Source organism: Prosopis cineraria, unplaced genomic scaffold, assembly GCF_029017545.1.
Source record: "Prosopis cineraria cultivar Desert tree isolate PC_DT_omini unplaced genomic scaffold, ASM2901754v1 PC10, whole genome shotgun sequence".
In the NCBI taxonomy this organism is placed as follows: Eukaryota; Viridiplantae; Streptophyta; class Magnoliopsida; order Fabales; family Fabaceae; genus Prosopis; species Prosopis cineraria.
In genome coordinates this window covers 4206257-4218867 of record NW_026555341.1, presented here as the reverse complement: position 1 = coordinate 4218867, position 12611 = coordinate 4206257, and the positions used below count along the sequence as shown (strand labels likewise).

Genomic DNA, 12611 nt, shown 5'->3' with positions numbered 1-12611 from the left:
ATGACTACTGAACAGATTGCTCGAAATTGGATTCTCTTGATATTTTGATGAACTGAACTGCTTATTATCCCGGAAAAAACGCACTATATGAACCAAATTAGCAATACATGAACTTAATGCTCAGGAGCTTTATCAAAGGGGATAATAATACGTGAACTTTTACCAAATGAAGCACAATGCACATTCCATTCTCAGAAAGAACTGATAAATAGTTGAAATGTATTTACTAGGATGGAATTGATAATAATTCCTTTTTACTCTTATTTCATTACCAGGGCGTTTGCAACCCCACCTTATTAACCCCCCCCCCAAAAAAATGTGACAGTGCTCTCGATTATTCGAACCAACGTGAATTTTATGTATTAAGTTTTATTTTTTTAAATTAAATATCCATTTCTTGATATTGAATCTTTCGTGTTCAGGTGGGAGTAATGTATATATAATCCCATAAGAATCTCCTATTGAACAGACACAAACTAATCGTGTGAATATTTGAACTTTTTAGTAGAATTTAACTTGTTCATAGGTTCCGGCTTAATTTTAAGCATGTTAATCTTTGGTCAAGTTACTTCCCCGTATCGCGCTGTGCAGCGAAGACAAGGAGCGGCGCGGGACTGATTCTGGGGAGAGCAATAACATTGTGGAATTGAGACCACAGCATCCACCTCGTCGGCTTGTCTCCTTGTCTGTGAGAGAGATGGAGAACGCCGCCGCCCTCCCGGGCATTCAACAAATTTACCCGATCTGCTCCTCCCGCCAATCTCATGCCCCGCCTTCTCACCCAATCGCCAACTTCAGGCCTTCCTCCCTTCCCTCTCCCAAGGTACGCGTTCCCAGTTTCATTGCTTTCTCCTTCTCTCCCATTCATTTTCATTTTCAGCTTCTGTTTTTGTTCTTATTCTTTATTCGATTTCGGCAAACGAAGATACTTTTTTTTTTTGTTTCTTTAGCTCTCTCTGTGATCAGTGGTTCTGTTCCATGTTTTCAGCTCCAAATGCGATTCCTTCCTGCTGCTCAGAATGTTCTTCAAGCCACCTCGCGTCTCCGCCGACCTGCCACTCTATCTGATGCCTACAGGTCCTTCCACCATTTTGTTTCTGCTTTATTTTCTTTACCCTCCGATATCCCATAATTTAAAAACGGAACCCTATCCTGTCTGACAACACACAACTTTCAATTGCATTAGAACACTATACATATTCTGTCATGTGTCATGTCGCGGTGTTCATATTGCATTAGTTTGTATTTATATTTCCCAGAGCTTGTCTGAAACGATTAAGTCTTGAAACCATTGCATTCTTCTTGTGCTTTAGATATTAAGCCCTGTTCGGTGCTTATGGCTGCCAAAACCACATCTTTCGACTGACATAATTTTTTTTCTTAAATCACATTGGTATTATTTCTTGCATCACTAGCTCTAATTATACAAAAAGATGTCATATACTTCAAGTCTTCAACTACAAGAATCTAATCTCTTACAATGCCAAAAACGTTAATTTGCATGTTTTGAATGGTGTGCATAAAAAGACTGTTCAATCGTCCTTCTTTCTTGACTTTCTTTCGCTTCTGTTCCACCTGGAAATTGAAGCAAATAGATTTGGGTGAAGGAGTCAAGGCGTGGTCATTAATTGGTACATGACTTGCAATAAAATGATTTTTCTTGGTAAATAAAAACTTACATGTGACTCTGTTTCAGATTGCTGACTATTTAGCCCTGAAGATTTTCTCCAGAGATAATTAAACCATTATTGGGTTGATACTTGCCGACACAGATGCCCAAATTTTGTAACTTGTTATGCCATTGTGAATGCTACAGTGAAACAGTTGAGTTAGCAGACATAGACTGGGACAACCTTGGATTTGGCCTCCTACCTACGGACTACATGTACATCATGAAATGTTCGCAAGGTGGAAGCTTTGCTAATGGTGAACTGCAACTTTTTGGGAACATTGAATTGAGCCCCTCAGCAGGCGTCTTAAACTATGGGCAGGTTCGATTATAAGCTTTTAGCACTAAGTCATCCTTTAAGAATCAAGGTTAGGTGTAGGCATAAGTCAACAATATTTTAATTGGCACATCTGGCATCCGAGTCACGCTTTTAAGCTAAATGATTACTTATATAGGAACTTCTTTCTTGTAAATATTGTTAATTTTCTGATATTCTGTTCTCTAAGAATGTCACTAGTGTTTTTTGGTTAATTATGATGAACTTAAATGTCCCTCTTATCTAAATAAGAACTGGTGAGAATAAATCGCAGGATTTTGGCAGAGAATAGGAAATTGTATAGATTTCCTCTTCAATTTTTAACTCCTAGTGGTTTGAAAATTTATTTTTGTTTTGGCCAACCCAAATGTAGGGACTATTTGAAGGTTTAAAAGCATACCGCAAACAAGATGGGAATATACTCCTCTTTCGTCCAGAGGAAAATGCTATACGGATGAAGATGGGTGCAGAAAGAATGTGCATGCCATCACCTAGAGTAGAACAATTTGTGGAAGCTGTAAAGACTACTGTTTTAGCAAACAAACGTTGGGTAATATATTACAATTCAATTTCCATATCACATCATTCAGTTTGCAACACATTAGATTCATTAGTGAAAATTTTGTTTCAAGATTCCCCCTCCAGGTAAAGGTTCCTTGTATATCAGACCGTTGCTGATGGGAAGTGGAGCTGTGCTTGGTCTTGCACCTGCACCAGAGTATACCTTTCTAATATATGTTTCCCCTGTTGGAAATTACTTCAAGGTAAGGTATAATTATTTGTGAAATGCTATCAAGTGTTTATTTCCATATTCAAATGCAGCCTTTTTCCTTTTGTTTGAATAAGTTTTTCATATTCCACTTCCATTTGTACATAATGAAACAATATATGGCTTGTTTAGTTAGTCATGAATTAAAATATCTGAGAAAGAGATGTTTTCAGGATTTACTCTAAAGAAGCTTGGGGCCTAGTGAGTTGTGAATAATGTGAAGAAATACATGTTGAATGCAACAGGAGTGAAATATGAACTTTTATATGGTTTGGTTGATGTGATTGAATAGGTAAAATTGACTTCTGAGTAGATGAAGAAAACATGTAGTAGTTCTAGTGGTCATGAATTTTTGATCATTTTTCTTCTCTTTAGAAATTGTTGGGTTAACAAGGCTTGGATGAAGTTGGACTGCATTCGTTTGTAGTATTTTCTACTTCTGCTTCTTTAATAGTATAAAAATGGTTAATATGTTAATATATTATTATTCCAATAAAACATGTTTGGTTATCATTATTCTTTTTATCTATTGCTTTTTCCTTAACATTTATGAAGAGCACACATATCATGATAGGAAGGTGTGGCTCCAATAAATTTGATTGTTGAGAACGAATTGCATCGAGCAACGCCTGGTGGTACTGGAGGTGTGAAGACCATTGGCAACTATGCTGCTGTAAGCCACCTGTGCATGCCTTCCCTTTTTTTCTTTGTTTACTGAGAATTGATATTTGGTATGCAAATATTCACTCATGTTTGTCTTGGTATTTAAATCTTCCTTACACTGAGATTTTCCTATCTTTCAAGTTGCCTTGGAAAAGAAAAATTGAGAGCAGGTGCTCACCTGCTTATACTAGTGAGAACTGACAATTATAATAGGTTTTACACTCTGTTGGATTAAGTCATCTTTGATAGCTTTTGATCTCTCAATTTTTGCTACTGGGATACTTACAATTTTCCCCATTTTTTCTGCGGGTGTCCATGCAATTAATCTAAAGGTTCTGAAGGCACAATCTGCCGCAAAAGCCAAAGGCTACTCTGATGTTTTATATCTTGACTGTGTCCATAAGAGATATTTGGAGGAGGTTTCTTCCTGCAACATTTTTGTTGTTAAGGTATTATACTGTACGAATGGGTTAGCACTTAATCCTTTGTTTAAAAGATAAGTGCTATTTTATTTGTACTTATATAGAAGTCTCCTTCTTGTCATAATACATTCCTCTCTGACTCTATATTGAACTGTTAGTACTTCCTCGTGCTTGTAGGGCAAAGTTATTTCAACTCCTGCTATTAAAGGGACTATTCTACCTGGCATCACTCGAAAAAGTATACTCGACGTTGCTAGAAGCCAGGGGTTCCAGGTATTAGACTTTTCAGTTTTTTAAGATAATAGGTGGATAATATCTGCTTTGAATATAATACTCATGGTGTTGGCAACTTGGCATAAGTGCATAAATAAATACTCATGGTGTTTTATTTCTTACTAGCTCGTCCCTATGGTTTGCTAAATGAATCCACAATAACGTGATTATGAGTGTAAGCTACTCAGGCATCATATTGTAGATCTGTGAGTAGAAAAGGATTCTTGATGAGAACATTTAAATCTTGCCTGCCCATACATCCTTTTTCGGGGTTCCATGGCAATTAATTATTTAGAAGGGCTCTAGAGTTTCATCAAGTCTCTGGTAGTTCACATTAATTCTACTTTATGCCACGTTGGGTATGAGTTGGGTATGAGGAGAAGAGTTTTTGTGGAAATGGAAATGGAAGTAAGAGTGGAAATGAGAGTGGAAGTGGGGTTCAAAAGTGTGTTTGGTATGCAGATGGGAGTGGGATAAAATTTTTGTTTAATGAATATATTCATATTTCGAAAAGACCAAAGTACCCATATATAATATATATATTTTATATCTCCACTGTCTTTATCCTCTTTCTTCACAACCACCGCTGCACATTCATTAGAAATCACTAAACTACCGGCAAATTATCTATCCAGCCATGAGGTAGATCAGCCACTACCTCTCCACTAGGAAAAAAATTATGCATCATTCTCATATCTGTGGCAGCTTCGAATAGATCATATGTTGAATTGGTGGATACATGTATCAATCGAATGAATTTTTAGGATGAGGATCAATTCAATTAGAATCAGTTTTGAAATAATTCAGAAAATCTAAATAGAAATAGAAAGAAGAATGAATCAATGAAATATTGCTTGGTCTTTATTGAGAACTTGAGTAAAAGCTAGAACTTTTAGGGGTTTTATAGAATTTGAACTCCCACTGCACGGAAAACCCAAAACAATAATCAACTTCATCATTTACATCTTGTAATCATTGAAGAGCATGAACAGGATTTTAGGGGAAAAACCCATGATTTAATGATAGCACCTTCACCTGCACATCAAAGCGATTCGACTCCCTGTGCAGTAATGATAGCAAACTCTGGTTTAACATGTACTATAGGAAGTGGGGTTTGAAGACATTGATTGCACGAGGAGGCAATGGGAAAATTGATTGAAGTAGATTGTTGTGGCTGCTGAGAAGTAGATTGTTGTTCTCAACTCTGAAATTGATAGAAGCCTGTGGATTCTGGTCTTGTCAGATCTGAGAATGGAGGAAGAGTTGAAGTGGGGGAGGAAGATAGAGGAGCCACAAAAATCAGCATGGAGGAGGAGCTGGAGGTGGAAGACATAAGATCGGACAGATCAAAGAAAAACAAAAAAGCAAGACTGAAATATGATTTGGGAACACCTACATGCGTCCATGGTGTCGCTAGTGGTCCTCACCACAGGGGTGAGGTTTGGTTGTCACCACAGTGGTCATCGTCACTGTCGCTGATTTGGCCCTCCATTGCCATCAATGAATGTGGCGGGTGATGAAGCCTGGGTCAAACATGGAAGGAGAGACGTTGAGGGTAAAAATGAGAAAACAAGGAAGTGAGTTCTTTGGGTCCAGGGATGGAATCCACTTCCACCGTTTTGTTGGAACCAGGTTCCATTAGGAAGTGGGATCCTGTCTAGTAAACATTCTATTTTCTATTTCACTTCCACTTCCCAACACCAAACAGGTCATTTGGACTATTTTGAAGGGTCACATATAGCAAGTAAATGCGACCTTGGCATGACGTTTGTCCTTTCTCTTCTCTATCGCCCTGGTAAAGATTTTACCTTGGCTGGCAATAGATCTGTTTGTCTGCAAATATCATGCATGTGATGAATGATTTTTATTACACAATAGCATCTCCGAACTTCCAAGTAGTTCCTTTACTTATCTTAGGCTTACTCTAGTATGATTTTTATTTTATTTTGTTTTATTTTTGGGGCTTCGATGTCTTTTCCCTACATGTTTGTTTGCTAAAGACTGTTAGGGCATTATCTCCGACCTTCCAAGTGAGACTACATTAACAATCTATGGATTGTTCCCAAAAAAACTTCACATGTTGAAGGTCTACCTTTTGGATTTTGGCTTATGTAACTCTTCATTAATTACTAGTGGCGGTAACCATGAGGTGCATAAATGTACTTATCATTTCCCTGTATTCATCTAATACGTGCAGGTAGAGGAGCGATCAGTGTCAGTGGATGAATTACTTGATGCTGATGAGGTCTTCTGCACGGGGACGGCTGTTGTTGTGTCACCTGTGGGCAGTATCACTTATCTTGGCAAGAGGTAGGAGTTTATTTCAAAAATCAACTTGCAGTTAAGTGCATTGACAAATAGGTCAACTGGTATAGTTAGGCAAGAAATTTTCTTGTTCGTTGAACATATTTCAGTCATCTGAATCATAAATTACAATTATTTTCTAATTTCATTCTTCCTCACGGTTGAAAAATCTAAGTCATAAAAATTTGGCTAGTCACTACAAGCCGCAAATACTAACTCCCATCTTCCTGTAAAAAGTGGGTCTCAGAACTCATCAATACTCAATTTTCTTGAAACTCTTGTTTATACACTGCTAAAAGGCATGGTGGGGTGAATTTAAAGCTGTGAAATCGTCTAGACTAATTTTCCTCATGAAAGAAATTGGAAGCAATGACGGACTGAAATTTTTGTAGGGTATCCTATGGAGATAATGGCATTGGAGAAGTTTCGCAGCAACTTTACACTGTTCTTACAAGATTGCAGATGGGTCTTATAGAGGATAACATGGACTGGACTGTGGAGCTGAGATAGGCGCACCGGCAAACCATATCCTGCAGCAGTGTATGGTTTTTAAGTTCAGAAGCTGGGATCTTTAGAAAGAGGCACTCGTTGGTTTCACATCTAATGATCTGCTGGAGGTAGTCTACCAGAGTTAGTGGTATTGAATGACTACGGCAAACACATGGAAATCACTCTATTTTGTTTGTTGTTTTGATTGCTTTAAAATTTGGCATTGAATTAGCGAATTTTTGTGGTCAATTTTATAGTAGAAAGAGCTGCCATGTAATACCGTTGATGATAGCAGGATAGGTATTGAGGGCGTGTGCTAATCTAGGAATATCGAAAAACCCATTGACTGAATACTTCGTTACGCAGCAATGTCAAATTAAATGACAGCTATTGGCCAATCTATCACAAGTCACTACCTTGACCTCAGTTGTGGTCTGCAACGAGAATTTAGGAAGGGCACAGGGGTTCGTTTGGAAATGCAGCTGACATGAGCAGCAAACTTGAAGGCCGTGATTAGCTGGAAACAAAGTGTCTCGTTTGATTGAAGGGTTTGGAGGGAAAGGGAAGGAAGGGGAGTTGTTACTCTACCTTTGCATTCCAAATTGGGAATTTTCAAGGGAGGGTGCATTTAAATGTCTTCTTTCTTCACCCCTCTTCAACCAAACAAAATAAATAAAAATACCTCCTTTTTCGCTTAATCCAAATAAGAGATTATTAAAAATTTTCCCTCTGCCTCCGCTCAACTAAATTTGTGTCTTCCCGGGACGCGCAGTATTGGTTTGCAATTTTTTTTTTATTGGCAAGTGTATTTATTCCCTTTGATCAACCCCCAAAAAAAAAAAAACCCAACTTCGACGTTCCCTTAAAAATAAAGCCCCATTTATCTATGCAACAGCCATTGTAAAAATACCCCATATAATTAATTAATTTGCTTTTATTTTTGTTGTGCAATCTTGGTTTTCTCCATTCAATCTACGGAAACACCTGTGTCTGCGTCCCTTGCTCGTTGTGACCATGGCCCGGGCACCTGTGCTCTCTGTAGAGAATAACGACCGCTTATAAAAGAATGGTGGCATGGGTGTCAAGGCAGGAAGGATAGGATACCCACATTTGACTTCATCAGTCACCAGAATTGGCTTTCATTGACTGTAACTTAAGTTGTTTTGATACCAGAGTAAAAAACTAAACCGGGTCCCATTCCTTGACCTGTACATATGTTCTAGAAAAGGCACCCGCATATTTCCATTTTCTTCCTGCAAACTAATCAGATTCATATTATTGCCACTAACAATGAGGGTAGAATTTCTATTAGCACGCAAAGCTTGCTTTTTGTTCTGTACTTAAAATCCTGATATCTGAATCTTTGTCCTGTCCTATCCTATCCACATCCCTTTTGACCTGAGCTCCTCCATTTTTCCCCCTTAAAAAAAATTGCAAGCTTTATAGCTTCGGAAAAAAGCAACCATGGGAGGGAAGAAAGCGCATCCATGATTACCGACGCTTCCATGGCAAAAGGAAAGAGGATCTTTGAGACAATGGATTTTATGCCTTTCCTGTTATAAAGGATCTGTTCTGTTGCAGTCAATTAAAGCCAAAATTCCGGGTTGCTGACGCTCTCTTATTTGTCATGTTCACATGAGCAGAGAAAATTGTCCAAAATATATAATTCCTGCAGGAGTACTAATCTGATATGCGAATTGTTGGCGCGTATTATATCCTGAAGTCCTTAATTGTACATGTCAAGCCTCCAGAAATGATGCCACATGCATTATTTTCATGAGTTAATAAATTGATGTTACATAAGCACACAACATCTGAATGTCACCCTTGACCTAACCTGAGTTTGGTTTTCGTTTTAACCGAGTTGCCGAGCTTGAGAGCACTATCGACTCAGAAGGAGTCTACATGCGTAATACGCAAGATTCTACTTTCTACACGTCACTGCTACATATTATTTGTCAGATTCACACTCGGCCTCGTAGAAAATAGATTGTTGACGGAGTAGTCTCGCATGGAAGTGATGTGATAGTTGACTGGTAAAAAGACAGATGCGGTCTTTCATCGCTTACAATTCTTGATTTGGACAATATCTAGTCCGACGCACCACATCATCAAACAGGGGCGGAGCCACCTCATCTCACATTCAGCTTACAGCTTCATGAGTTAAAGTATATTGTTACCAAACATTAAATGAATATTTAGCATGCACAAAATTATCCCTTCATAGACATTCTAACCGGTAAAATTGTTTGTAAAAGAAAAAAAAAATTACTGCGGCAAAAACTACTGATGTTAATTGATGAAGTCTCTGGCAATACCCTCATCTTGTTAATGAGGGAGTCAATGTGATATAGTTTAATCTAACATAAAAACAAAAAATCAAAATCAAAATGAATGCTGTAAACATTATTTTTTAATGAAATAAAAGATTTTGCGTGATAAAAGGCCTTTATAATGTCCGCCACAGCGACTGCACTCATCCTCTAATTCTAGAAACTTAATGTAAGTCGCAGAAATTAGATATTGACAGGACAGCCGCCCAGGAATAAAATCAAGCACGGCGACTTGGAAATCATATTGCAGTAATGTGAAAAGGAAATGGCGAAGAAATATACTCAGTGGATCCTACACAGATATTCACATTAATTTATTAACATTAGTGCTGTAGCGCAGAATTTGGGCATGTACGTAGATGTGCAAAGTTTCGTTTCATGAGGATCTTTACGACCATTCTCATATAACTGGTAGATTATATATTGATATCATGTTCTTCATAGATTATTAAATGGTTTTTTTAACAATAGGCGTTGAACTGGAGGCATATCTTTTAAACAAAGTGTGCTGAATCTTCAGTGTGTTGCAAGATGTGTGTACATCAGGATTTGAAGGCTTCAAAAAGAAAGTGAGTAAAAGAAGTGCAGGTGACCTTGTCGAAAAGATTGTTTCAAACGTACCGGGTCCACGATTACGTGCCCAAGACAAAAACTTAGAAAAATGGACCCTGTGAAGTGATAGTCTTCCATCTTCCTTCCCATTTTTTTCTCTTTTTGCTCCACACAAATTAACCATAATTAATTCATTTTGAAAAAGAGTTAGACGAGACGGTGGCCTACCCTGACTCTCTCTCTCAAATGAACGTTGGAAAAAATCAAATTCGCTTTTTGAGAAGAAGTAAAGATAGAGACATGGTGAAGTCCTATTTCTAATATTAAGGGCGCTTAGCTCAATAAGTCAAGAGAGGTAAATTAGTTTATTTTAAAATTTTAAATTTGAGTCTTAAAATATATAATTGTGTTTTATCTATAAGGTTACTATTAATAATAATAATCCCACATAGAGGGAGTTTAGATTAGTTTAAATGGGAAGTGATAATACCTCTAAGTTTCCTAGAATATCAGGGGATGAAATAAAAAAAAAATAAAGAAGTCAATTGATGAACCATTTGAGACTTTTATAAAATATCCTCATTCTTTTCATTGTTAATTAGCTTGAATAATGGCTTCAGTTTTGGAATAAGAGTAGATTAAAATGAAGAGAGGAATAATTATATAGCATGGTTGGAGGAGAATTCAGAGGTCTGAATAGTGATGTATTAATGGGAGAGGCAAACAGTGAAGTTAAAAGGATGGCGTATAAAGCCATGTATTGCTCCACCGAAGACATAACACACATACAACTTGCACAGAATAGTCGTCATAATGTATATAGGAAATTAATTAACAATCCCCTTTCCTTTCCTCCTTTTTCTCCAACGCACGGCTTTCTAGTTGGAGCCAGCCCTCACATTACGAGAACCCCACTCACACACAAGCATATTTAATCTAATAACAATAATTAATTTTAAGTACTGTCATACTATATAGTTTTTATATTTATTAATTATTTAATTATTAAATAAGTTAATATCTGCTTATTAAACAATAACTTAATAAACCATGGCTTCATATTTAATAATCTCCACATCATGTTAAGACACTGTTCCATCCTGAGTTCATATAATATCATTAACCAAGTATATTTGTAAACAGACACGGCATTAAGAGACTAATTATTTCTACTTCTAATAATCATTTCTCAGGTTGGATTATAAATTTATAATCTCTTTTAGTTTGGACAGAAATTTATTCAAAATAAGTTCGAAGAAACTGAAGCTCGTATTCAAATGATCGGTTTGGATCCAGTGATACACAACGTACGCATCTTGTCTTTCTCTAAAATTTATTGGGCAAGTTTTTTTTTAATATAAAACTTCATTCAATTTAAACTTATACATGTTATAATTTATTGAGTCCAAGGTGATGAGTTGAATTATCCGTGGCTTCAAATTAAATAGTGTGGTTCTCCATATATTTTTACATTTTATATTGATTTATAGCAATTATTGATTAGTATGTGCGTGTAATTTAATGTAACATAAAAGAAGAGAGACACGAATTAAAATGCCGTTTTTGTTCAACTTACTTTACTTAAAAGGACGAAAGGAGTCACTTCCCAAAAAAAAAAAAAAAAATCCCTAACGTAATATGGATGTGATAGTGAGGTCTGTCTTCCGTCTATTTTCTTAATCGCGTCCTGTTTGTCCTCTTCCGCTGGAAAAGAAGGCTGAAAATGAAATGATATAGGACACCCAGTGGCATGTCGTGTGTGTGTGTGTCACATAAATAACCCTGCATTATCTCTCGGCCTCAGGAATTTAAATTGATCCTCTGTTTACAAAGCTACGTATCTAATTTTGTTTCCACAGTTTCATATACACCTCTCTAGTCTCTTGCTTAATTAATATTCAACATTCTGAGACATGCATGTTTCTAATTATTATTGGGGACCAATATCATGCCAGGAGCACAGCCACACATTCCAGTAAATTTGTGGTTATTCGGTGGATATACCTACCATAACGAAAATCACCCTTGTCCTCTAATAATAATCAAATACTCCTTGATTTTATTTATTGGGCAGAAAAAAATTATTCTATTTATAGGTTACTTAACAATTTTTAATGCTCCCCTTTGCAATTTTGCCTTTATTAAATGTTTTGAATAAAAATATAAATAATGAAATTTGAGAATATTTATTAGGAAGAAAGTAAAAATTTATTAAAATTTTAAATAGAATTAATAAGAGTTAAAATTTTTTTAATTCTGATAAAATATATTAAAAATGATTTATAAATATATTTGATTTTATCCTGAAATTTCTGTTCCACGAACAAACATGTGTGAAGCCCTGGGGCCCGGGGACAATTAACCCTCATTAATCTGAGGAACCGTCGTTGAATTCATGGAGATCAGCAAAACCCTTGGGCTCGATCATTGAGTATATATAAGAAATATGAAAGTTAGAAAATTAGATAATGCGAGTTGATTGACGAGAATCAGTGATTCAGAAAATTGGCAGAGGATAAAGTACGCTTTGAATGCCGTGGAAGAATGATTCCCTGGGAAAGGCATTCAGTGCATATGTGATCTGACGAAGGAACGGAACGGTTCAACCAGAAATGAAGTGTGCAGGGATCTCTTTAACTTCGTACTATCATTGATCGGTCCCACCCTCGATGCCATGATGTATGATTATCATCATCATTCATCAATTTATCCATCCACACCAATAATTCTTCGCTCCAGCAAACCACTATTTTGTAAAATAAAGATATCATATAGAGATAGAGAGAGAGAGAGAGAGAGAGAGAGAGAGTGATGGGATAAA

At 36.7% G+C, this 12611-nt stretch overlaps 1 protein-coding gene across 3 annotated transcripts; it reads left to right on the top strand.

Annotated features, from left to right (window-relative positions):
• The first annotated feature begins 489 nt into the window (after window positions 1-489).
• LOC129323065 (branched-chain amino acid aminotransferase 2, chloroplastic-like) lies at window positions 490-7303 on the top strand. 3 transcript variants are annotated; one of them, XR_008596353.1, is made up of 10 exons: window positions 490-823; window positions 989-1077; window positions 1817-1991; window positions 2359-2535; window positions 2618-2749; window positions 3329-3427; window positions 3750-3866; window positions 4017-4112; window positions 5217-5907; window positions 6310-6422. XR_008596353.1 is itself a non-coding variant. In XM_054969613.1 (10 exons), exons 1-10 carry the CDS (start codon window positions 698-700, stop codon window positions 6924-6926), a joined length of 1242 nt encoding a protein of 413 aa, XP_054825588.1. In that variant the 5' UTR covers window positions 495-697; the 3' UTR covers window positions 6927-7303. The 3 variants fall into 3 exon arrangements, 2 of the variants coding, with proteins under 2 accessions (XP_054825588.1, XP_054825589.1); XM_054969613.1 differs by lacking the exon at window positions 5217-5907 and adding an exon at window positions 6809-7303 and having other exon boundaries at window positions 495-823; XM_054969614.1 differs by lacking the exon at window positions 5217-5907 and adding an exon at window positions 6809-7303 and having other exon boundaries at window positions 808-823; window positions 1697-1991.
• Window positions 7304-12611: the final 5308 nt, after the last annotated feature.

Bases quoted from the DNA above. Each gene is read 5' to 3' on its own strand.
- LOC129323065 (XM_054969613.1), top strand. From the start codon at position 698: ATGGAGAACGCCGCCGCCCTCCCGGGCATTCAACAAATTTACCCGATC. The intron at 1,078-1,816 runs GTCCTTCCACCA...TGAATGCTACAG, and splicing joins ACTCTATCTGATGCCTACAG to TGAAACAGTTGAGTTAGCAG. The intron at 4,113-6,309 runs GTATTAGACTTT...TAATACGTGCAG, and splicing joins CTAGAAGCCAGGGGTTCCAG to GTAGAGGAGCGATCAGTGTC.